Source organism: Gadus chalcogrammus, chromosome 2 (genome assembly GCF_026213295.1).
Source record: "Gadus chalcogrammus isolate NIFS_2021 chromosome 2, NIFS_Gcha_1.0, whole genome shotgun sequence".
NCBI classification, from domain to species: Eukaryota; Metazoa; Chordata; class Actinopteri; order Gadiformes; family Gadidae; genus Gadus; species Gadus chalcogrammus.
This window is the reverse complement of record NC_079413.1, coordinates 838,533-861,307: the sequence shown is the minus strand read 5'-3', so window position 1 is coordinate 861,307 and position 22,775 is coordinate 838,533. Positions and strand designations below refer to the sequence as shown.

The following is a 22,775-nucleotide window of genomic DNA, read 5'->3' as shown; positions in this document are numbered from 1 at the left end:
GGATTGAGTCCTCAATCCCAAGAGCAGGTGGCCGAGGTGAAGCCCCGACCGGATGCCTTGACCATACGTGACGAGGTATAAAGTTGTCAGACCCGATCCTACGAGGCGTGAAGGCAGGCACCATCCACTCCACCGAGCCCCCACGGCCCAGGAGTAGCCTGATATCTGGAACTGCAAACCAAGGTTAGGTACACTGAAGCCTGGGGGAGACAAAGAACAACACAGGGTCCACTTCCCCGAGTGTGTGTCTCTCCACACAGCCGGGCCCAGGGTTAGGGTTAGTGGACAAAGAGTTTGGAGACATTTCTGGTGGAAAACATTAAAGTTTACACAAAAAAAGAACGTCCTTCGGAGCCCTTTCTGTTGGAAGAAATTCATGGTAGGAATGAAGCTGACAGAGCTGGAACACAGCTGTTGAAAACATGAAATGGACCCAAAGCACCATTTGGTTGGACACATTTCTGGTGCGGGAAGAGGAAAAAGTGCATTAAATGACAAAAGGGACTCCACCACTGAGGTATGTAAGGTAGAAAAAAGGTTCCACCTCATTTGGACACATTTCTGGTGAAAAAAAGAAAGTGAAAGTGGACAAAAATGTCCCACAATGGACAGGCTGTACATAAACATCCCTTTAAGTACCCCGAATGGACCACTTTTTATTAGTCCATAAAGAGGAGAATTCCTCTTTTTTGAAAGTAATCAAAGGAGCTCCTTTGATTACTTTCGTAGTTCTTGGCTCCAGGCCTCGGCCCCCCTAGAGCGGGCCCTGGCAAAGGCTGGCTTATATTCTAAACTTTCGATTCAATTACAAAATGACCGTGTTATCCTAACCCTTTCAATGAGGGAGTTAACATTCCATCCTCCTGAGCCTTTACACACTGAAATTGTAATTTCAACAAATGTGAATCCACATTAAGCCACCAGAGGACAGTACACACACACACACACGCATACCGACACACACACACACACACACACAAAAAACCCACACATGAGATATGCTTGTAAGTGAGAGGAGTTGATAGGCTGCCAAGGAGCCAGGCAGCTGTTGAGATGTAAGAGAAGACTTCCTCTGCTGCTACTAAACAGACTAAAATAAGCCGCTATGCCGGCTTTGTATGCGTTGCTCGGTTGGGCGGGTGTGTGGGGGAGATTTAATCTCCAGATGATCTGAGGGATAAATGCCATCTCTGTTGGCATTGAGAACTCTCATGCAGTGGCGTGCACAAACACACACACACACACACACACCACCGTGACGTAGATAAGAGTGGTGTGTGAAACGGGTGTGCTCTTCTTGGATGCTGGAAGCACAGACTACAGCTGCTGTGCTCTGTCCAGGACATGAACCTCTAACCCGGTGTGTCCTTCTAAAGCTCTAACTAACCCGGTGTGTCCTTCTAAAGCTCTAACTAACCCGGTGTGTCCTTCTAAAGCTTTAACTAACCCGGTGTGTCCATCTAAAGCTCTAACTAACCCGGTGTGTCCTTCTAAAGCTCTAACTAACCCGGTGTGTCCATCTAAAGACCTAACTAACCCGGTGTGTCCTTCTAAAGCTCTAACTAACCCGGTGTGTCCTTCTAAAGCTCTAACTAACCCGGTGTGTCCATCTAAAGACCTAACTAACCCGGTGTGTCCTTCTAAAGCTCTATTTAACCCGGTGTGTCCTTCTAAAGCTCTAACTAACCAGGGTTCCTCATAAAGATCTAACCCGTCTGAGAAGGGTACATAAAGTCTGTCTTTGTGTTGCAATAATAACAAAAAAGTAATGAATGAAAAATGACAAGCTGTGAATCATTACAAATTGTATTTGTCATAGTAAGTTGCAATATCACCAGAAAGACTCCAGTGTACATTATAAAACACACTCTGATCATTAATCCACGTTCTCACATCAACCCATGCTTGGCAACAGTTGATAACGCAGATGGTGCCAGGTCATTCATTACAGCAAATACATATTCTGTTGTTTGGCTTTCACACGTCTCAGCGTGTTTTAATATATTCCATTCTTTATACAAAGGAGTGCAAGGGTCTGTTTGATCTGTGAGGCCGGGGAACAGCGGGTGGGGTCATCATTCATACATTTGCTGATTTAAGCAAACTTTTAATCCTGTTCGTTAGGGTTAGGGCTAGGGTGAGGGTACACAGCCCAGGGCTAGGGATAGGGTAAGGGTTAGGGTTAGGGCTAGGGTGAGGGTTCACAGCCCAGGGCTAGGGATAGGGTAAGGGTTAGGGCTAGGGTGAGGGTTCACAGCCCAGGGCTAGGGATAGGGTAAGGGTTAGGGCTAGGGCTAGGGTGAGGGTTCACAGCCCAGGGCTAGGGATAGGGTAAGGGTTAGGGCTAGGGCTAGGGTGAGGGTTCACAGCCCAGGGCTGAGGATAGGGTAAGGGTTAGGGCTAGGGCTAGGGTTAGGGTTCACAGCCCAGGGCTCTTCTGTCCAGTTCTCGCCTCTCTCCAGTGTGCGATGACGGCAACAAAATGTAAACCATTGCGTGACATCTTTTGGAGCCAGTGCTACCTACTGGCAGTGGAAGATCAAATGTGATGGAACATTCATACAGGATGGATCTATATAACCCCAGCCCTGAGTGGTGAGGGGCTAGAGATAGTGGGAGATAAGATTCACAAGATAAAAGCGGCATGCCATCATCTCCATCCAAATTCTTCTCTAAGTTATCCATAAATTAAAATTGTACACATATTCACAATTGCACGATAGGGTAGAAATAGCAAATAATAAAATGTATGAAATACAAAAATGAACAAAGAGATGATAAAAACAAGCATCCAGGCATCGGGGAAGTCTTTGTTACAGACTAACCCAAAAGAAAAAACCAAAAGAAAATCAAATCGTTACAAACCACACAGCAGCCTGCTGTCTGCCAGACCCCAAAGTGAGCGGAACGGGTAAAGGGTAAGTGAGTGTGACACTCTGTCCCCAAGGTGTAGTGTTAGAGCTATAGTGTCCCCAAGGTGTAGTGTTAGAGCTATAGAGACCCCAAGGTGTAGTGTTAGAGCTATAGAGTCCCCAAGGTGTATTGTTAGAGCTATAGTGTCCCCAAGGTGTAGTGTTAGAGCTATAGTGTCCCCAAGGTGTAGTGTTAGAGCTATAGAGTCCCCAAGGTGTAGTGTTAGAGCTATAGTGTCCCCAAGGTGTAGTGTTAGAGCTGTAGTGTCCCCAAGGTGCAGGGTTAGAGCTGTAGCACTCTGTCGCCCAGCTGTACAGTGTTTGAGCTGAAGTGTTCATACAGAGCATGTATTCCGGGGGTTCTCAAAGTTTTGACAGCTGAGGGCCAATTTAGGAACCCAAAATTTGACAGAGGGCCGCCAAAGGAAAAAACTTTAGGCGGGAAACGCAGTCAGTATCCCAGTGGTGAAAAAAACCGTGGACCTCTGGGAGTGAGGTCAAGTGAGGACTAAATCACAAAACTGAGGTTCATCCTTTCAAAGTAATGTACAGTCGGATTAAAACTAACAAATGTAACAGGATTAAATTGAAAGCTAGAGAGTGTAGACTTTTCTCGTTATATTTATTAATTTTTGTTTAAATTAAAGGTTGGATATGGGATTTGCGAAACGCCAGCAGATTTTGAAAATACACAACTCAAATGGTCCTATCCCCTCTCCTTCAACGCTGACTCTGACTCCACCCATTCCAAGTACATGGACGCGCAATCATGCACGAGCGCGAACACAGATGCGCGAGAGCGAGCCAGACTAGCTAGGTTGGAGTTTAGGGTTGTCTTCTAGTGCTAGGTCCAAATGTGGATTAGCTAGTTAGCGACCTCCAGTAGCTACCGCAGGATAACAACAAACAGAAGCTTGCTCTGGGTCATGAGCTTTGAGTACGTGCACCAAGGGGTCACGCGCGGGGAGCGGGGGAGGGGGAGTGCAGTACGACTGTTTGATTGACGTACTTACTGTCCAATGCCACTCGGTGGGTCTGGAAATCATTGGCTGGAGTTTTTCGAGCCCTGCCCGTTCCACAGATGATTGACTTGTTTAATTTTCATGTCAGTACTTCTAACTCAGTGGCTGTAAGTGGGTTATGATAAGGATTTCAAGTAATTTTGCAAAAATGGCCAAAAAAGAGAATTCCATACCCAACCTTTAATATTGATACAAGAATAAAAAAAAAACTTTTTTGTTCTTCTTTTTTTTTTACTTACAGCTGTATGTCATTTCGGGCCGCCAGGAATGTTTCTGCGGGCCGCCATTGGCCCACGGGCCGCACTTTGAGAACCATTGATGTAGGCACTCGTGGTTACAGCTGGGGTTAGGGTAAGCGCTCAGACTGTGTGTTCAGCGTTAATAGTGTGTGCAGTGTTTAGTGTGTCTAGTGATTAGTGTAGTGTAGTGTGTGTGTAGTGTGTGTGGTGTTTAGTGTAGTGTGTGTATAGAGTGTGTAGTGTGTAGTGCAGTGTGTATAGTGCGTGCAGTGTGTAGTGCAGTGTGTGTACAGTCAGACTACGGACTCAGAGTCTGGAGGTCTGCACTGGAGCACCACCTCGTGATGGAGTTCTACGGCCGCCGGGACAAGACATTCCTCGGTGGCGTCTATCGGGGGCGTGTCCGGCGGACCGTCCTTCTGCCCGTCTCCATACAGCTCTCCTATTCGCTGGAAGATGAGGCCCTGGGACTCGGGCGCGGGCTGGGGGCCGGCGTGCCCCTCGCACTGCCCCCGGTAGGTGTAGGAGGCGTGGTGCACCGTCCGGCGCCACAGGTGCTTCCGGAAGGCTCTCTGGATGACCAGCGCCGCCACCTCTTCCTGCTTCCTCTTCAGCGTGCTGCTGATTGGCTCGTAGGACACCTGCATCCACCAATCATCCATCAGGAGTATATATATATATATTAGTGCTGTCAGTTAAACGCGTTATTAACGGCGTTAACGCAAACCAATTTTAACGGCGTTAATCTTTTTATCGCGCGATTAACGCAATTATTATTATTTATTATTATTATTTTTGGCTCAAAACAAAGAAGCAGTAGCCTGACTGCTATGTTCAAGGCATTATGTTTGTATGTTCATCGTTTAATTGAACTATAGGCTTTTTTTTTTGTATGTTTTGATCAGTATATGCCAATATTGTTATCAATAAAAACACATTTGCACAAGGCAAGCCAATGCACTTCACCATGTTGATAAGAGCATTAAAATGAGAACAATTAATGGGACAAAGAAATCAAGGGATATTTAACATAGAAAAAATATTTGCGATTAATCGCGAGTTAACTATTGCATTAACGCGATTAAATATTTAATCGCTTGACAGCACTAATATATATGTGTATATATATGTATAGATTATGAGTATTATGATATCAGCACATCATTAACCATCATATCAACAACCATCATCATGTGTACGATCACACTGATCTATATATACAGTATTTATGTATACACACATCAAGCTCAAACTAGAGTTGGGGACTAGTTAATGATTAGCGGATTAACAGCAGATTGGTCAACTCAGCACCTTGGACGGGTTGTTGGCCATGAACTTCTCCTCCATGCTCGCTTTGAGGGCGTCCATTCCTTCCGAATCGCCGAGAACCTAAGAGAGAGGAAAACCACAGAACACCGTTTATAAGGATGGATACGGCGAAAACGCAGAGAAAATACGCTTTGACTTATTATCCAGATCGATAACAACAAAAGGTTAGGGTTAGGGTAGGGTTAGGGTTGCCCACTATATCGAGTACCTAGGGATTAGGGAGTGGGGTAAGGGTAGGGTTAGAGTTAGGCCCAAACCCATTTCTACCCCTTACCCCTTCAAAACAAGGGGGAGGGGTAAGGGGGAGGGGTAAGGGGTAGAAATGGGATTGGGCCTTATAGTTAGGGAGTGTGGTTAGGGTAGTGTTAGGGTTAGGGAGTGTGGTTAGGGTAGGATTAGGGTTAGGGAGTGAGGTTAGGGTTAGGGAGTGTGGTTAGGGTAGAGTTAGAGTTAGGGTCAGTGAGGTAAGGGTAGTAGATCACCAGTGCAGTGAGGGCCAGCAGAATGTCCAGACAGTGGATCTTGTCCCCGGGGACCAGGGGCAGGTCCATGTTGATCAGCTTCATGGCGTTGGGTTTGGGGATCCTCAGGGGATCCTTCAGCGTGTCACAGAAATCCGACAACGCGCTGATCAGTGTGGAGAGTACAGAACATCACACGCCGGGTTAGGGGCATACACACACTAACCGGCCCGAGCTAGTGTCTGGGGCTAAAGGAGGAACACCAACGTCACATTTACATTTAGGGCATTTATCAAAAGGGACTAAGGCCCAATCCCATTTCTACCCCTCAGCCCTCCCCCTTGTTTTGAAGGGGTAAGGGGAAGGGGTAAGGGGAAGGCGTAAGGGGAAGGCGTAAGGGGTAGAAATGGGATTGGGCCTTACAATAAGTACATTTGTCAGAAGAAAGAGAAACAACAATATATCACTGTAGGTACAGTGAGGATGTTCATAGAACCAAGTGCTAGGCACTAACTATCACCGGGTTAACCCGCCCCCTGACTCTGAGCAGAGGGTGACCCACCTGTACTGTATGAACTGGGAGGCGTCGGGGTCAAACTTCTCCCAGGTCTCGTAGAACATCTCAAAGTCGTCCTCGCACAGGGGGTCGGCGCTCTCCTCGGTCGCCACGTTGAAGTTCTCCAGGATGATGGCGATGTACATGTTCACCACCACCAGGAAGGACATGATGATGTAGCTGCAGAAGAACACGATGCCCACCAAGGGGTTGCCACAGTTGCCCCTGACATCCGTCCCCGGGTTCTCGACGTCGGGGTCACAGTCGGGGGGGGCGGAGTTCAGGATGGGGAAGAGCAGGCCGTCCCACCCGGCCGACGTGGTGATCATGAACATGCAGATGATGCTGTTCCCAAAGGTCTCAAAGTTGAACATGTCGTCGACCATGGCCTCCTTTTTCACGTAGGCAAAGTTTGACATGCCGAAGATGGAAAATATGAACATTATGAGGAAGAGGAGAAGCCCGATGTTGAACAGGGCGGGGAGTGACATCATCAGAGCGAACAGGAGCGTGCGGATGCCCTTGGCGCCGCGGATGAGACGGAGGACGCGGCCGATGCGGGCTAAGCGGATCACACGGAAGAGCGTCGGCGAGACAAAGTACTTCTCTATGAGGTCGACGAGGAGGATGCCTGGAGGAAAGGAAAGGAGGAAAGGAGAGGAAAGCCATCACTGCTATAAAACGAGAGCGCAAAGGAATGATATGGTTTGAATATCACCGCCGTGGACAGAGTAGGTAGCAGATGGGTTCGAAGAGCTAACCCTGTGTTTTATTGCATTTTAAAATACTGGGAGATATTAATGTTTATTAACACCACGACGTGAAATATTATTGATAACCAACCTAAGATGGAGAGAATTACAACCACAAAGTCAAAGACGTTCCATCCAACGGCAAAGAAATGCTGCCTGAGAGCGAAGAGCTTCAGACAACATTCCGTGGTGAAGACCACGATGAAGACCAGATTGACCAAAAACAGAATCTCTTCCTTCTCAGGACTCTGTTCGTCTGTCTCCACCATCATGGTCACCATGTTGAGACAGATCAACACCATGATGAAGATGTCAAAAAACTGCTTCGTAACCAAGTCGAAAACCAACCCTTGGCACATATTCTGAAACATAAACAATAAGAGACAAGATCTTGCGTGAATAACGGATGATGAAATGCATGTGCTGATGTAATGGTAGTGTGTGTTGAAAAGTGGGTCGTGTGAATATATTGGTACTGTTTTATGTTAAAACAAAAGTTGTAATTTATCAAATCAACAATGTTAGTATAGGGTAGCTAGTAAGTTGGCCATATATCAAAGTAAGTAGGAGGTAGTGAGTAACTTAACCATAAGGGTAAGTTAGTAGGAGGTAGTGAGTAACTTAACCATAAAGGTAAGTTAGTAGGAGGTAGTGAGTAACTTAACCATAAAGGTAAGTTAGTAGGTGGTAGTGAGTAACTTAACCATAAGGGTAAGTTAGTAGGAGGTAGTGAGTAACTTAACCATAAGGGTAAGTTAGTAGGAGGTAGTGAGTAACTTAACCATAAAGGTAAGTTAGTAGGAGGTAGTGAGTAACTTAACCATAAAGGTAAGTTAGTAGGAGGTAGTGAGTAACTTAACCATAAGGGTAAGTTAGTAGGAGGTAGTGAGTAACTTAACCATAAAGGTAAGTTAGTAGGAGGTAGTGAGTATCATAACCATAAAGGTAAGTTAGTAGGAGGTAGTGAGTAACTTAACCATAAAGGTAAGTTAGTAGGAGGTAGTGAGTAACTTAACCATAAGGGTAAGTTAGTAGGAGGTAGTGAGTAACTTAACCATAAAGGTAAGTTAGTAGGAGGTAGTGAGTAACTTAACCATAAGGGTAAGTTAGTAGGAGGTAGTGAGTAACTTAACCATAAAGGTAAGTTAGTAGGAGGTAGTGAGTAACTTAACCATAAGGGTAAGTTAGTAGGAGGTAGTGAGTAACTTAACCATAAGGGTAAGTTAGTAGGAGGTAGTGAGTAACTTAACCATAAGGGTAAGTTAGTAGGAGGTAGTGAGTAACTTAACCATAAGGGTAAGTTAGTAGGAGGTAGTGAGTAACTTAACCATAAGGGTAAGTTAGTAGGAGGTAGCGAGTATCATAACCATAAGGGTAAGTTAGTAGGAGGTAGTGAGTAACTTAACCATAAGGGTAAGTTAGTAGGAGGTAGCTAGCTGATGCTACAGGCTGCATGTCGTACCGTTGGCCGGGGAATGGGTTTCTGAGGTTTCTTGGAGCCTAGTTTCTTCATTGCGTTGTAGTATTTCTTCTGCTCCTCTGTCATAAAGATGTCTTTCCCTCCCAGGTAAAGAAGCAAAAAGAACTAACCATTAAATTACCATCACACATTACACTAATCACCAAAACCTTCTAACACTAATCACCAAACCCTCTCACCCCTCACCACCTAACCCTTAAAGGCAGATTTGACATCATTCCTATCGGTGTATAGATGTGATACTTATCTTGGACTTCTGCTGGTTGAAGTTATCAATGATAACACCGATGAAAAGGTTGAGGGTGAAGAAGGAGCCGAAGATGATGAAGATGACGAAGTAGATATACATGTAGAGGTTGGCTTCATATGCTGGCTGCTGCTCAACCTGTTCAAAGAACCAATGACCCAACTCAATTCGTACAAGTACCTATAAACATATATTCACATACATGCACATGTTCTACACACACAAACACACATACATATACATATACTGTACATGCATAACGACGGATCCTAGCCAAAATAGCCTCCCTCCCCCTTCTTGCCACCATTGTACACTGTATTGTGTTGTGTTGTATTGTATTGTATTATAGTACTTAACTTTGTAGCAACTGCAGTAGCTGCTATCATGGCTGTAACACGGGGAATTGGTTAGCCTAGCGATTGTTGTACTTGCACTTGGTTCTATGAACATCCTTTCTGTACCGACAGCGATATATTGATGCACTTCTTATGACAAATGTACTTATTGTAAGTCGCTTTGGATAAAAGCGTCTGCTAAATGCCCCAAATGTAAATGTAAATGTAAATATTGGAGAGGCCACTTCTGGCCGTTCCCAAACACTGGCCTGGGAACGATCCCCCCGTCAGAGCTGGTCATCTGGCCCGGGGAGGGGGAGTCTGGCCCCCCTGCTAGAGCTGCTGCCCCAGGGTGAGGTTATTATACTCTGTGTACAGATATCCGTCTGATATAGAGCCACAGACCTCTCTGGAGTCCACCGCTCCATACATGATGTCCATCCAGCCCTTAAAGGTCGCCTGGGGGGGGGGGGGGCAAACACAATGATGAGGAGTGTGTGTCAGGGTTAGGGGGAGGAGTGTGTGTGTGTTAGGGTTAGGAGTGTGTGTCAGGGTTAGGGTTAGGTGTGTGAGTGTGTTAGGTGTGTGTGTGTGTTAAGGTTAGGTGTGTGTGTGTTAGGGGTAGGTGTGTGTGTGTGTGTGTGTGTGTTAGGAGTAGGTGTGTGTGGGTTAGGGGTAGGTGTGTGTGTGTGTGTTAGGGTCAGGTTGTGTGTGTGTGTGTGTGTTAGGGTTAGGTTGTGTGTGTGTGTGTTAGGGTTAGGTGTTAGGTGTGTGTGTGTGTGTGTGTGTCAGGTTGTGTGTGAGCGTGTACTCACCACCTGCAGCAGCGACAGGTAGCCCATGCCCACGTTGTCGTAGGTGACCTTCAGGTTCCTCCAGTGGATGCTGGGGTTGACCTCGGCGAGGGCCAGGCACTCGCTGCGGTTGTTGACCTCCTCTGGCAGCATCATGCTCTCCGACGTCGAGTTGTAGCAGTAGTAGAACTTCCCGGCGAACAGGTTGACGCCCATGATGCTGAAGATCAGCCAGAAGATCAGACACACCAGCAGCACGTTGAAGATGGAGGGGATGGCCCCCACCAGGGCGTTCACCACCACCTGGCAGAGAGACAGGTCCTCAGACACACAGGTCACACAGAGACACACTGCCTGTCTTACCCTCATGCTTATAGTGACAGAGAGACAGACTGCCTGTCTTACCCTCATGCTTATAGTAACAGAGGGACGGGTTAACACAGAGACAGACTGCCTGTCTTACCCCCATGCTTATAGTAACAGAGAGAGGGGTTAACACAGAGACAGACTGCCTGTCTTACCCTCATGCCCTCAAAGCGAGACAGGGCTCTCAGCGGTCTCAGGGCCCTCAACGTCCTCAGAGACTTGATGGCTCCCAGTTCAGAATAACCCAGGAGGTTAGCGGTCAGGGACACCAGAGAGACCTGGAATACACAGCATTACTGCAGTACTGTATACTCAGAACAACCCAAACACAGTATTACTGCAGTACTACACGCTCAGAACCACCCAAACACAGCATTACTGCAGTACTACATACTCAGAACAACCCAAACACAGTATTACTGCAGTACTACATACTCAGAACAACCCAACACAGTATTACCGCAGTTTTAGTTATTCCGAATAATCCAAACAAAGTATTACCATCATATTCAGAACTACTATGTAAAATATCCTAATAATGTAATGAAGTATACACAGTATTATAAGTGTAGCACTGCTGTATTTTATACAAGTACTGGAGTAATGAACAAATTAAGAAAGCAAGGGGCAGTGCTCATCCTACGAAGGGCTCAGTACTGCGGCCGTGTGTAGTATAAGTACAGCACTACACAAAGTGAACCCGTTGTAAACCAGCAGTGAAGCGAACACCGGGTCTGTCAGACTCACGTCCACGATGAGGAAGTCGAGCCAGCACCAGGCGTTGGTGAAGTACGTCTGGAAGCCGTACGCCACCCACTTCAGCAGCATCTCCACGATGAACACGTAGGTGAACACCTGGTCGGCGTACTCCAGCAGCGTCTTTATGACGCGCCGCTGCTCCAGGTAGATGTCCTCAAAGGCCTGGAGACCGACAGGGTGTCGGTCAGTCATTAGATACACAGACCGGATCGATATATAGGAGTGTAAAGTCCAATGAAAGGCCTCCTGTGGTCATGTTAGAAGCTCCATTGCGGTTCACGGTCAGCCATGTTAGAAGTTCAACCAAATGCCACGGGAAGGGGCTCAGCTGTAAGAGACATCAGATGTGTTAGTGGCCACACAACAAACACCACATACACACACTCTGATTGAATTAAAGCACTAGCCATTACAGTACCCGCTCCAACATGTAATCTAGGGCAAGGGCTAGTAGGGGCGATTTTACCAAATTAGGTTAGGGTTAGTTAGGGTTGACTTTCCTAAAGCTGAGGATAACATAGTAACGTTGACTTTACCAACACATCACTAGCTGAGGGTGAGTACGGGTTAGTGAGGGTTAGGGTTGACTTTACCAACACATCACTAGCTGAGGTTGAGTACGGGTTAGTGATGGTTGATCGTAGGGTAGCCTTTACCAAAGCACCACTACTGAGCAGGATCATGAAGATGATGAAGGTCTCAAAGTAGTTGTGTTCCACGATGATGAAGCAGGTCTTTCTGATGGTGAACCAGGTCTTCCCCCAGCCCTGGGAGGTGTCCACGTCCAGGCAGGGGTAACGGCCGTAACAATCTGAAACGTCCGTGGCCAGAATGAACCTGGGAGATGAAGAGGATCCAGACAGGACCCACTGTACACCACATGACCCCAGACCCCCACCACAACCCTAAACCGCTACCCTGGGTTGCCCCGCCCGTAATGCCGGCGGTTTGAGTCCGCCCTGCAGAAGGGTCTGGAGGAGAACAATACATTTCTTTCTGCTTCCGATACGTTTTTTGCGGGAGCCAATCACCAAGCTGGCTTTTCCTCTCGGAGCGCTTTTGGCTGTTTTAACACAATGACGACAGGGAAGCAACGGCAAGCAGCCAATCGCGTACAGAGTCAGTTGAACTAGGCCCGTTGATCACGCCTCTGGTGCTGAAGAAAATGACAGCAGCTTCCCCAGACCAAGCTCAATCCACGATTGAGCTTGGTCTGGCAATAGCCAGATTACTAAACCACTATATCGTCTTAATAAGTTAAGAAGGACAAAGACTACCAGACAGTTCAACTAACCGTAGAAAAATACATAGTTTAGCTTAGCCATATAGGACATATGTTCACAGGTTAGCCTTATGCTCCTACAGGACATAGTTTAGCTTAGCCATAGTATAGGACATAGGTTCACAGGTTAGCCTTATGCTACTACAGGACATAGGTTAGCTTAGTGATAGTATAGGACATAGGTTCACAGGTTAGCCTTATGCTACTACAGGACATAGGTTAGCTTAGTGATAGTGTAGGACATAGGTTCACAGGTTAGCCTTATGCTACTACAGGACATAGGTTAGCTTAGTGACAGCATAGGACATAGGTTCACAGGTTAGCCTTATGCTACTACAGGACATAGGTTAGCTTAGTGATAGCATAGGACATAGGTTCACAGGTTAGCCTTATGCTACTACAGGACATAGGTTAGCTTAGTGATAGCATAGGACATAGGTTCACAGGTTAGCCTTATGCTACTACAGGACATAGGTTAGTTTAGTGATAGTATAGGACATAGATTAGCCTGACAGTAGTGCAGTACAGGACATAGCTTAACGCTAGTACAGCAGAGTTCACTGTGTGTGTGTGTGTGTGTGTGTGTGTGTGTGTGTGTGTGTGTGTGTGTGTGTGTGTGTGTGTGTGTGTGTGTGTGTGTGTGTGTGTGTGTGTGTGTGTGTGTGTGTGTGTGTGCGTGCGTGTGGGTGTGTGTGTTTGTTCGTACTGGCACTATAGCAGTCTTCAGGCGTGTTAGCATCATGTTCTTCCTCCTCCTCGTTCTCATCAGCCTCTGGAAGTCTCTCCACTGTACTGCAAACTGATGAGTGATCTTCACCCTGAAGAAAACACATATTATAGAAAACAATATAGAATACAGACATAATGTACCTGTATCTATAGATATAAATATATATACACACACACACACACACACACACACACACACACACACACACACACACACACACACACACACACACACACACACACACACACACACACACACACACACACACACACACACACACATCCTAGTACTACTTCATATAATAGTACTTCAGAAAGATAATTTTACTACAGTATTAGTACGGTAATACATTACTTCTACATGCTGCTGTGGGATTAATAAAGGATTATTTTACTACTACGTTAAACAGGATTATTAGGTTATACCTTCTTTATTACTATATCATAGTAGCATATCATGATATGATGGTACTTAAGTTATGCTAGTGCTCCTAAGGAATATTTTTACTACACTAATCCTACAACTACTGCTCCTGCTACATTACCATCATAACGTACTGTCTAACTTCAACACGATAATTCTGACTACACTACCACTACTACTACTACTACTAATACAACTTCTTTAGTAACTACTACTACAGAACCATCCTGCTACACGGTGGTAGTATCTCACCTCAGAAAGATCCTCCTCCTCTTCCTCCTCCTCCTCCTCCTCCTCTTCAGGCTCACAGTCAGACTCTGCGGTGGCCATGGGAACCCTCAGTGTGAAGATGTTGCCATAGTTACTGTTGCTATAGTTACTGCTCAGGCCGTCCGGTCTGGTCCAGGGCGCCTCAGGGTTCGAGGGCTCTGGCGGAGACCGGGGTGGCTCTGGGTCCACGCCCATCAACGACAGATACTCCTTCGTCTCCTCCTCTTCGTTCTCAGCTAAACAAAAGTAGACAAAAAAAAATCAACACTAATTCGTTTTTTTCAGCAAATAGGTCGGCAGTAACTTCCATTTTAGGAAGACATACAGTATATAAATATACATTAATCGATTGTAAATATTTATCTACCTGATTGAACTGGTACGAATGAATCGATTGGGTTAAGTTTGACCCCCAAATAAAGGTTACTATGGAAACAGCTACTAATCATACAAGTGCATTATAAGTATGTGGACATAGCCCTAAACCATTACATATCAGTTGTAGCTAGCTACACTGGGGCTAACTTTGACCCATAAGTGCCACTACTCACACCAGGGCTGTATACATATGTGGACGGTTGATCATACCAGTCTGTGCTGGTTCGGTGTTCTTGGCCAACAGACTCCTTATGACTGTAAGGGCCTTCGTTTTGGTCCAGGCAATGCCGGTGGTGATTCTGTTGACAGCGATCTGAAGGTTGTTCTCGCCGTCTTCCTCGATTGCAGCTAGATTGTCTCCACTGAATGAGCTCAGTAGCAAGGCCAGAAAGAGATTTAATACCTGCCACACAAAGACAGCATTGTCAGCATATCTGACACTGTGCACGTCACAAACCTCCTGTCTCAGGCATGGGAAAGGGTCGACGGGATCGCTGACACACGCTATAGATATTTGATGATCCATTGGAGCAAACCATTTTGTTAAAAGGGCTAATAGACGTTCTGTGTATTCACCCTGACTGCCTAAGCCACAGGCAAACAAAACTCTGAGTGGGTAGGAGAGTGATTATGTTCACCAAGTTGGGGTGCAGACATTTTCAGAGCTAGAAAAAGCCAAACAATATTGGGAAGTACAGGTTCAAGGTATGGATGATTTTCGCTTCTAGGAAGAGTCAGGGTCAGGGTTAGGTTTAGGGTCAGGGTCAGGGTTAGGTTTAGGGTCAGGGTTAGGGTCAGGGTCAGGGTTAGGTTTAGGGTCAGGATTAGGGTCATGGTGTTTCTAAATCTGCTGCTCAGATAAGGGAGGCCGGTTTCGTACTGGAAAGTATTTAAGGATCCACATCTAAACCTCGGCATGAGACAGGGTTAACCCAGAACGGATCCACTTACCACCAGGTTCCCGATCACCATGACCATCATGAAGATGGTCAGACACATGGGGATGCCCGCCACCTCCATGCAGTCCCACATGGTCTCGATCCACTCCCCACACAGCACCCTGAAGATGATGAGGAACGCGTGGAAGAAGTCCGTCATGTGCCAGCGCGGGAGCTCGCAGTCCTCGGCGATCTTGCACACGCACTCCCGGTACGACTTCCCAAACAGTTGCATGCCCACCACGGCGAAGATGAAGACGATGATGGCCAGCACCAGGGTCAGGTTCCCCAGCGCGCCCACCGAGTTGCCGATGATCTTGATCAGCATGTTGAGGGTGGGCCAGGACTTGGCCAGCTTGAACACACGCATCTGAGATGGTCGGTCAGAAATAGATGTGGAAAAAACTGATTCCAACCGAGCAAAGTTGGAAAGCTTAATATTGCTTATTTTTAATTATATTAAGCAATATTTTGTTTGGTTTCAAGTAAAATCCTGGAGTTGCAAAACCTCAGGTTACTGTTTGCGATACATTTAGCTCTGTTTGTACCTCACATTTAGTAGTAATTTACTCTGTAGACATATTACTGTATATCGTACTGACCAATCGGAAGGACCGTAGCACAGACAGACCCTGGACATCAGCCAATCCCAGCTCCACAAGACTCATGGTCACTATGATACTGTCAAATATGTTCCAGCCAACCTGTTATCACAAAGGGATGACATCATTGGTGAATCAATACAAACTAACCATCACTAACATGTAACCCTAACCTTTAACAGTTATTGTTGGGTTATGTTAAACTCATAAAGTAACATAACCTAACCATCACTAATGTAAGCTAACATAAAGTAAACTAACTTTACCGAACATAAGGCCTACAGCTCTCTCTGTCTTTCCTTCTCTCTCTCCCCCTGTCTGTCTGTCTCTCTCTCTCTCCCCCTGTCTGTCTCTCCCCCTGTCTGTCTCTCCCCCTGTCTGTCTGTCTGTCTGTCTGTCTGTCTGTCTGTCTGTCTGTCTGTCTGTCTGTCTGTCTCTCGCTCTCTCCCTCCCCGTCTCTCTCTCTCTCTCTCTCTCTCTCTCTCTCTCTCTCTATGAGTGGGGATTGATGTCATAAGGCAGACATGTGATCAAGTGTCATAGAACAAGACAAAGGTCATCAGGGCAGGGATCGACCTGGAAGTAGTAGTAGGGATCCATGGCCAGCAGTTTGAGGACCATCTCAGCTGTGAAGATCCCAGTGAACACCTGAGAAAGAGACCAAAGTACTTCAAGGCAAGATCTCTATGAAGATAAGAGAACTGTATTTATGGATCAGGATTTGGTCAATAAAGTGCTTAAAATAACATAGATACTAGTTAGTAGTACTTATTTTAATTTATTTCTTGTTCTTTTTATTTTAATATTGTTTTAGTATGGTATTGTGTTTGAGTATTGTTCTTTTATTCGGTGCTGGTGTTTTTGTGGTGCTTTTGTTTAACTGTATTGTATCGTATGTATTGTGTGTTTGTTGTGTTACTTCTATTGTGTGTGTGCATGTTGTGCGTCCGCACCAGGTTGCCCACGCTCAGCATGTGCTCGAAGGCAGGGGTCATGGGGTAGTGCTCCATGGCCATGAACACCGTGTTGAGCACGATGCACACGGTGATGCCCAGGTCCACGAAGGGGTCCATGACGATGACGTACAGCCAGCCCTTCAGCCAGCGCCAGCAGCCGCAGCAGTCCCACTTCAGACACACGTCAGCGAACACGTACCAGCACGGGGGGCACGGCCGCTGGTCCTCCTCAAAGTCTGGGGGGGGGAGGGGGGGGGAGAGAGAGGGGGAGAGGGGGAGAAGGAGAGAGGGGGAGGGAGAGAGAGAGGGGGGAGGGAGAGGGGGGGGAGAGAAAGAGGAGTGGGGGGGGGAGAGAAAGAGGAGTGGGGGGGGAGAGAAAGAGGTGTGGGGGGAGAGAGAGGGGGGGAGGGAGAGGGTGGGGAGAGAGAGGGGAGGGAAGAAGGGGGGGAGAGAGGAGTGGGGGGGGAGAGAGGAGTGGGGGGGAGAGAGGAGTGGGGGGGATAGAGAGAGAGAGAGAGAGAGAGAGAGAGAGGAGAGAGAGAGAGAGAGAGAGAGAGAGAGAGAGAGAGAGAGAGAGAGAGAGAGAGAGAGAGAGAGAGGGGGGGAGACACTTAAACATAACGGTAAGATTTACACATTCAAAATTGAGATCCATGGGAAAGTGTGTCTGTTTGTGTGTGTGTGTTTGTGAGCTTGTGCGCATGCGCCCATGTGTGTGTGTGTGTGTGTGTCTGTGTGTATGTGTGTGTTTGTGTGTGTGTTTTTGTGTGTGTGTGTGTACCGTTTGCCTCAGTGTGGTTTTGATCGAGTGCAGCCGAATCTTCTGGATGCGCTTTATTTGCAATGGTCTGCTGCACACACACACACACACACACACACACACACACACACACACACACACACACACACACACACACACACACACACACACACACACACACACACACACACACACACACACACACAATAAACGTAGATAGTTGTAGTAATAAAACATTCAATAAAAATATATTTTCTAACTCTAGAAGTAGTAATAGTAGTCAGTAGTAGTTAGCAGTAGTAGTCAGTAGTAGTAATAGTAGTTGATAGTAGTTAGTAGTAGTTAGCAGTAGTATTCAGTAGTAATTAGCAGTAGTAGTTGATAGTAGTTAGTTGTTAATAGTCAGTAGTAGTTAGTAGTCAGTAGTAGTAATAGTGGTCAGTAGTAGTTAGCAGTAGTATTTGATAGTAGTTAGGTGTTAATAGTCAGTAGAGTTAGCAGTAGTAGTTGATAGTAGTTAGTTGTTAATAGTCAGTAGTAGTTAGCAGTAGTAGTTGATAGTAGTTAGTTGTTAATAGTCAGTAGTAGTTAGCAGCAGTAGTTGATAGCAGTTAGTTGTTAATAGTCAGTAGTAGTTAGCAGTAGTAGTTGATAGCAGTTAGTTGTTAATAGTCAGTAGTAGTTAGCAGCAGTAGTTGATAGCAGTTAGTTGTTAATAGTCAGTAATAGTTAGCAGTAGTAGTTGATATAGTTAGGTGTTAATAGTCAGTAGTAGTAATAGTGGTCAGTAGTAGTTAGCAGCAGTAGTTGATAGTAGTTAGTTGTTAATAGTCAGTAGTAGTTAGCAGTAGTAGTCGGTAGGTCAGCCGGTGCTGCTAGCAGCCTCCTCCCACCTCCTCCTGCCTCTGCTTCAGGGCCTCCATGACGCCGGCGTACTCCTCCTCCTTCTGCTTGGCCTCGGCGAGGCTGGCCTCGTTCTGCTCGGCGTACGCCATGGCCACCACCGCCAGGATGAGGTTGATGAGGTAGAAGGAGCCCAGGAAGATCACCACCACGAAGAACATCATGTAGGTCTTCCCCGCAGCCCTGAGGGTCTACAGCCAGAGACAGGGTTAACCCTAACCCTAACCATAACCCTCACCATAACCACCACGAAGAACATCATGTAGGTCTTCCCCGCAGCCCTGAGGGTCTACAGCCAGAGACAGGGTTAACCCTAACCCTAACCATAACCCTAACCATAACCAAAACCCTAACCATATCCCTAACCATAACCCACAGACACAACGACATATGGGACTGAAACATTTAAATATAAATAAATAAAGGAAAACCACCTATGTTTGAGGTCTGCTCTGAGGTTGAACAAATAGAATAGAAGTATTTGACTCATCAACAAACCGTTCATGTATATAACAGATGATACCTTTTACATAAATAGTTTTGCCTTCAGACGGCTCAGCTGAAGTTATAATGTCTGTGTCTGTGGAGAGAGGCTTAAGGTTAAGGTTAAGGTTCCTGTCGGCTCTACGGACCAGCTGGAAGAGGTTCTCCCAGAAGTCTTGGGTCATAAGTCTGAAGAGGGCGAGGAAGGCCCAGCCGAACGTGTCGTAGCTGGTGTAGCCGTAGTTTGGGTTCTCTCCCGCCTTCATGCAGTTGAAGCCCTCCGGACACTGGCTGTAGAGACACCACATGGTTACTGACCCTAACCCGACTTACCAACTCTAACCCTAACCCTACTAAACAACCCTAAGCCTAACCCTAACCCTAACCCTCCGGACACTGGCTACAGAGACAACGCATGGTTGCTAACCCTAACCCTATTCTGTAGCACTAAAGTGGTATTACTAACCCTAACCCTATACTGTAGCACTAAAGTGGTATTGCTAACCCTAACCCTATACTGTAGCACTAAAGTGGTATTACTAACCCTAACCCTATACTGTAGCACTAAAGTGGTATTACTAACCCTAAACCTATACTGTAGCACTAAAGTGGTATTGCTAACCCTAACCCTATACTGTAGCACTAAAGTGGTATTACTAACCCTAACCCTATACTGTAGCACTAAAGTGGTATTACTAACCCTAAAATGTAGCACTAAAGTGGTATCACTAACCCTAACCCTATACTGTAGCACTAAAGTGGTATTACTACCCCTAACCCTATACTGTAGCACTAAAGTGGTATTGCTAACCCTAACCCTATATTGTAGTATCAGGGCCTACCCCGCGTCGGAGCTGTTTCCACACAGAAGAGGGTCCATATCGTTGTTTCTGTAGTAGTAGTTCTCTGAAACAAGCACAGGGAGTGTTTTAGTTTAGTGGTAGTTTGCAGAAACCAAGGTCCAGTCTAACAAAGCCCTACACCTGCAGACCACGGTACAGTCCTACACGCCCGTCTTAATCACCAGGGTTGTTGATGTACTGGTGGAAGTCGAAGGTGGAGTTATCGGTGCCATTGAAGTTGTCAACGAGGCTGTCGTTGAGAAAGAGCGGAGGCCACACAACACATTTCTGACGAAGGTTTCCCATGAAGAGCTGGAGACCGATCAGAGCAAAGACACTCAGGCAGAAGACGGTCAGGATCATGACGTTAGCGAGCTTCTTCACCGACTGGATGAGGGCACCAACGATGGTCTTCAGGCCTGGGAGGAAGGAGCAGAGCGGGGTCAGTGGAACCCTCCAGACCTCTGCCCTAACGCTATAGACTCAGTCTTACCTAATAGACTCAGTCTTAATGCTATAGACTAAATCTTATCTTATAGACTCTGCCCTAACGCTATAGACTCAGTCTTACCTAATAGACTCAGTCTTAACGCTATAGACTGTCATAAGGCTATAGACTCAGCCTTACCTTATAGACACAGTCTTACCTTATAGACTCAGCCTTACCTTATAGACTCAGTCTTACCTTATAGACTCAGTCTTAACGCTATAGACTGTCATAAGGCTATAGACTCAGCCTTACCTTATAGACTCAGTCTTACCTTATAGACTCAGTCTTACCTAATAGACTCAGCCTTACCTTATAGACTCAGTCTTACCTAATAGACTCAGTCTTACCTAATAGACTCAGCCTTACCTTATAGACTCAGCCTTACCTTATAGACTCAGCCTTACTTTATAGACTCAGCCTTACCTTATAGACTCAGTCTTAACGCTCTAGACTCAGTCCTACCTTATAGACTCAGTCTTAATGCTATAGACTCAATCTTAGCTTATAGACTCTGTCTTGACGCTATAGATAATGATAACAGACCTACCAGTAACAACATGTAGAGGTACTAGAGATAAGTCCTACCAGTGATTGCAGGCCTACCAGTAACAACACGTAGAGGTACTAGAGATAAGTCCTACCAGTGATAACAGGCCTACCAGTAACAACATGTAGAGGTACTAGAGATAAGTCCTACCAGTGATTGCAGGCCTACCAGTAACAACACGTAGCGGTACTAGAGATAAGTCCTACCAGTGATTAAAGGCCTACCAGTGACAACATGTAGAGGTACTAGAGATAAGTCCTACCAGTGATAACAGGCCTACCAGTGACAACATGTAGAGGTACTAGAGATAAGTCCTACCAGTGACGACAGACCTACCAGTAACAACATGTAGAGGTACTAGAGATAAGTCCTACCAGTGATTGCAGGCCTACCAGTAACAACATGTAGAGGTACTAGTGATAAGTCCTACCAGTGACGACAGACCTACCAGTAACAACATGTAGAGGTACTAGAGATAAGTCCTACCAGTGATTGCAGGCCTACCAGTGACAACACGTAGAGGTACTAGAGATAAGTCCTACCAGTGACGACAGACCTACCAGGGATAACGGTGATGGTCTTAAGAGCTCTCAGGACTCTGAATGTCCTCAATGCTGACACATTTCCTAGGTCCACAAACTCGGTTAGGTAACTGTTAAAGCAAGAAAGACACAGACAAAGTTGTTATAGATAGATTGGATCTCATGGTACGATCCAACATATAGCTAGATACAAACACATTTTCTTGCGTTTGTGTAGCTGATGATGTAGGAGGGATAATGTAAGGTGCTTTGTAGTATTGGATGGTTTGGGGTTGGAACCTACGCCATGCTGATGACCATGAAGTCCAGCCAGTTCCAGGGGTCTTTGAGGAAGGTGAACGGCCCGATGGAGAAGCCTCGGGCCACCACCTTCACCGTGGCCTCAAAGGTGTAGATGCCGGTGAAAACATATCTTCACAAAAACAGAGATAATGCAGAATTGTAGAATTGGTGGAGTGTTTATTTCAAAACATAGCAGGTCAGACTTTGATGAGCTTGGATGCATCAGGGTTAGTTTGTCAGGGTGTGTGCGTTGTATAAAGGTCACTTTGTCAGTGTGTGTGTGTTGTACTTTCTTAAGGAAAAAGAGAAGGAGATCACCATACAATCTTTCTTTAGTTAGGTAGTTCCGGTACATATGTGATGTATCTGACTTACCAATACATACATGACCGTCGATCATAGTGCATGTTAAGGCTCATTTACAAAAATCATAATAACTACTTAGCAGTCTCTATGTTATGACCCCCAGCTCACTCACTCCACGGTCTTGCCCCAGGCTGGAGGGTCGCTCAGGGTCATGAAGACACAGTTGGCGAGGATGGTCAGCATGATGAACAGGCTGAATAACGTGGTTCTGTTACGGAAATAATCAAGTAAAGATGGAATAGGTCCAATCGCCTTCAGTGGATGATAACTATACATTACATACAAGGCAATACAACATATAACCAGCAGACACATGGCCAGGAGACATACAGTAAGGTCATAGTAAGGTTAGGGTTAGGGTCTATATTTCGGCAGAAGGATAGGGTTAGGGTTAAGGGGTCATATGCTGGTGGAAGGATAGGATTAGAGTTAGGGTCTATTTGCTGGTGGAAGGGTCTATACGCCGGTGGAAGGATATGAGTGGATCAGGATCTTGATGGCGGTGATCCGACAGACACTGAAGGGACTGAGCAGGTAGCAGGCTGGATCTGCGTTAAACCGTTGGATGGTGTTTCCTTTATTGATCACGATGAAGGTCTGCCGATAAATCAGATGATCAATACATTAGGATTAGAACAGATGTTTTATACAACGAGGCCTGATCTAATTAGAGAGGAGCAGACGGACACCTTGGATGATTGGTAGTAGGGATCCAGCTCCTCCAATGGG

General features: G+C 46.0%; 1 protein-coding gene across 1 annotated transcript; it reads right to left on the bottom strand.

The window, feature by feature from the left end:
- Nucleotides 1-1,772: 1,772 nt before the first annotated feature.
- Nucleotides 1,773-22,610, bottom strand: scn4ab (sodium channel, voltage-gated, type IV, alpha, b). Its single transcript, XM_056609644.1, has 28 exons — nt 22,528-22,610; nt 22,159-22,251; nt 21,682-21,810; nt 21,417-21,508; nt 20,002-20,238; nt 19,820-19,883; nt 19,127-19,268; nt 18,485-18,685; nt 17,613-17,679; nt 16,829-17,067; nt 16,452-16,523; nt 15,876-15,977; nt 15,287-15,643; nt 14,546-14,738; nt 13,940-14,193; nt 13,241-13,352; nt 11,909-12,063; nt 11,241-11,414; nt 10,649-10,771; nt 10,149-10,430; nt 9,739-9,792; nt 8,999-9,136; nt 8,734-8,838; nt 7,363-7,633; nt 6,526-7,150; nt 5,985-6,129; nt 5,485-5,562; nt 1,773-4,814 (listed from the first exon to the last, which is right to left on the bottom strand). Exons 2-28 carry the CDS (start codon nt 22,227-22,229, stop codon nt 4,467-4,469), a joined length of 4,830 nt encoding a protein of 1,609 aa, XP_056465619.1. The 5' UTR covers nt 22,230-22,251; nt 22,528-22,610; the 3' UTR covers nt 1,773-4,466.
- Nucleotides 22,611-22,775: the final 165 nt, after the last annotated feature.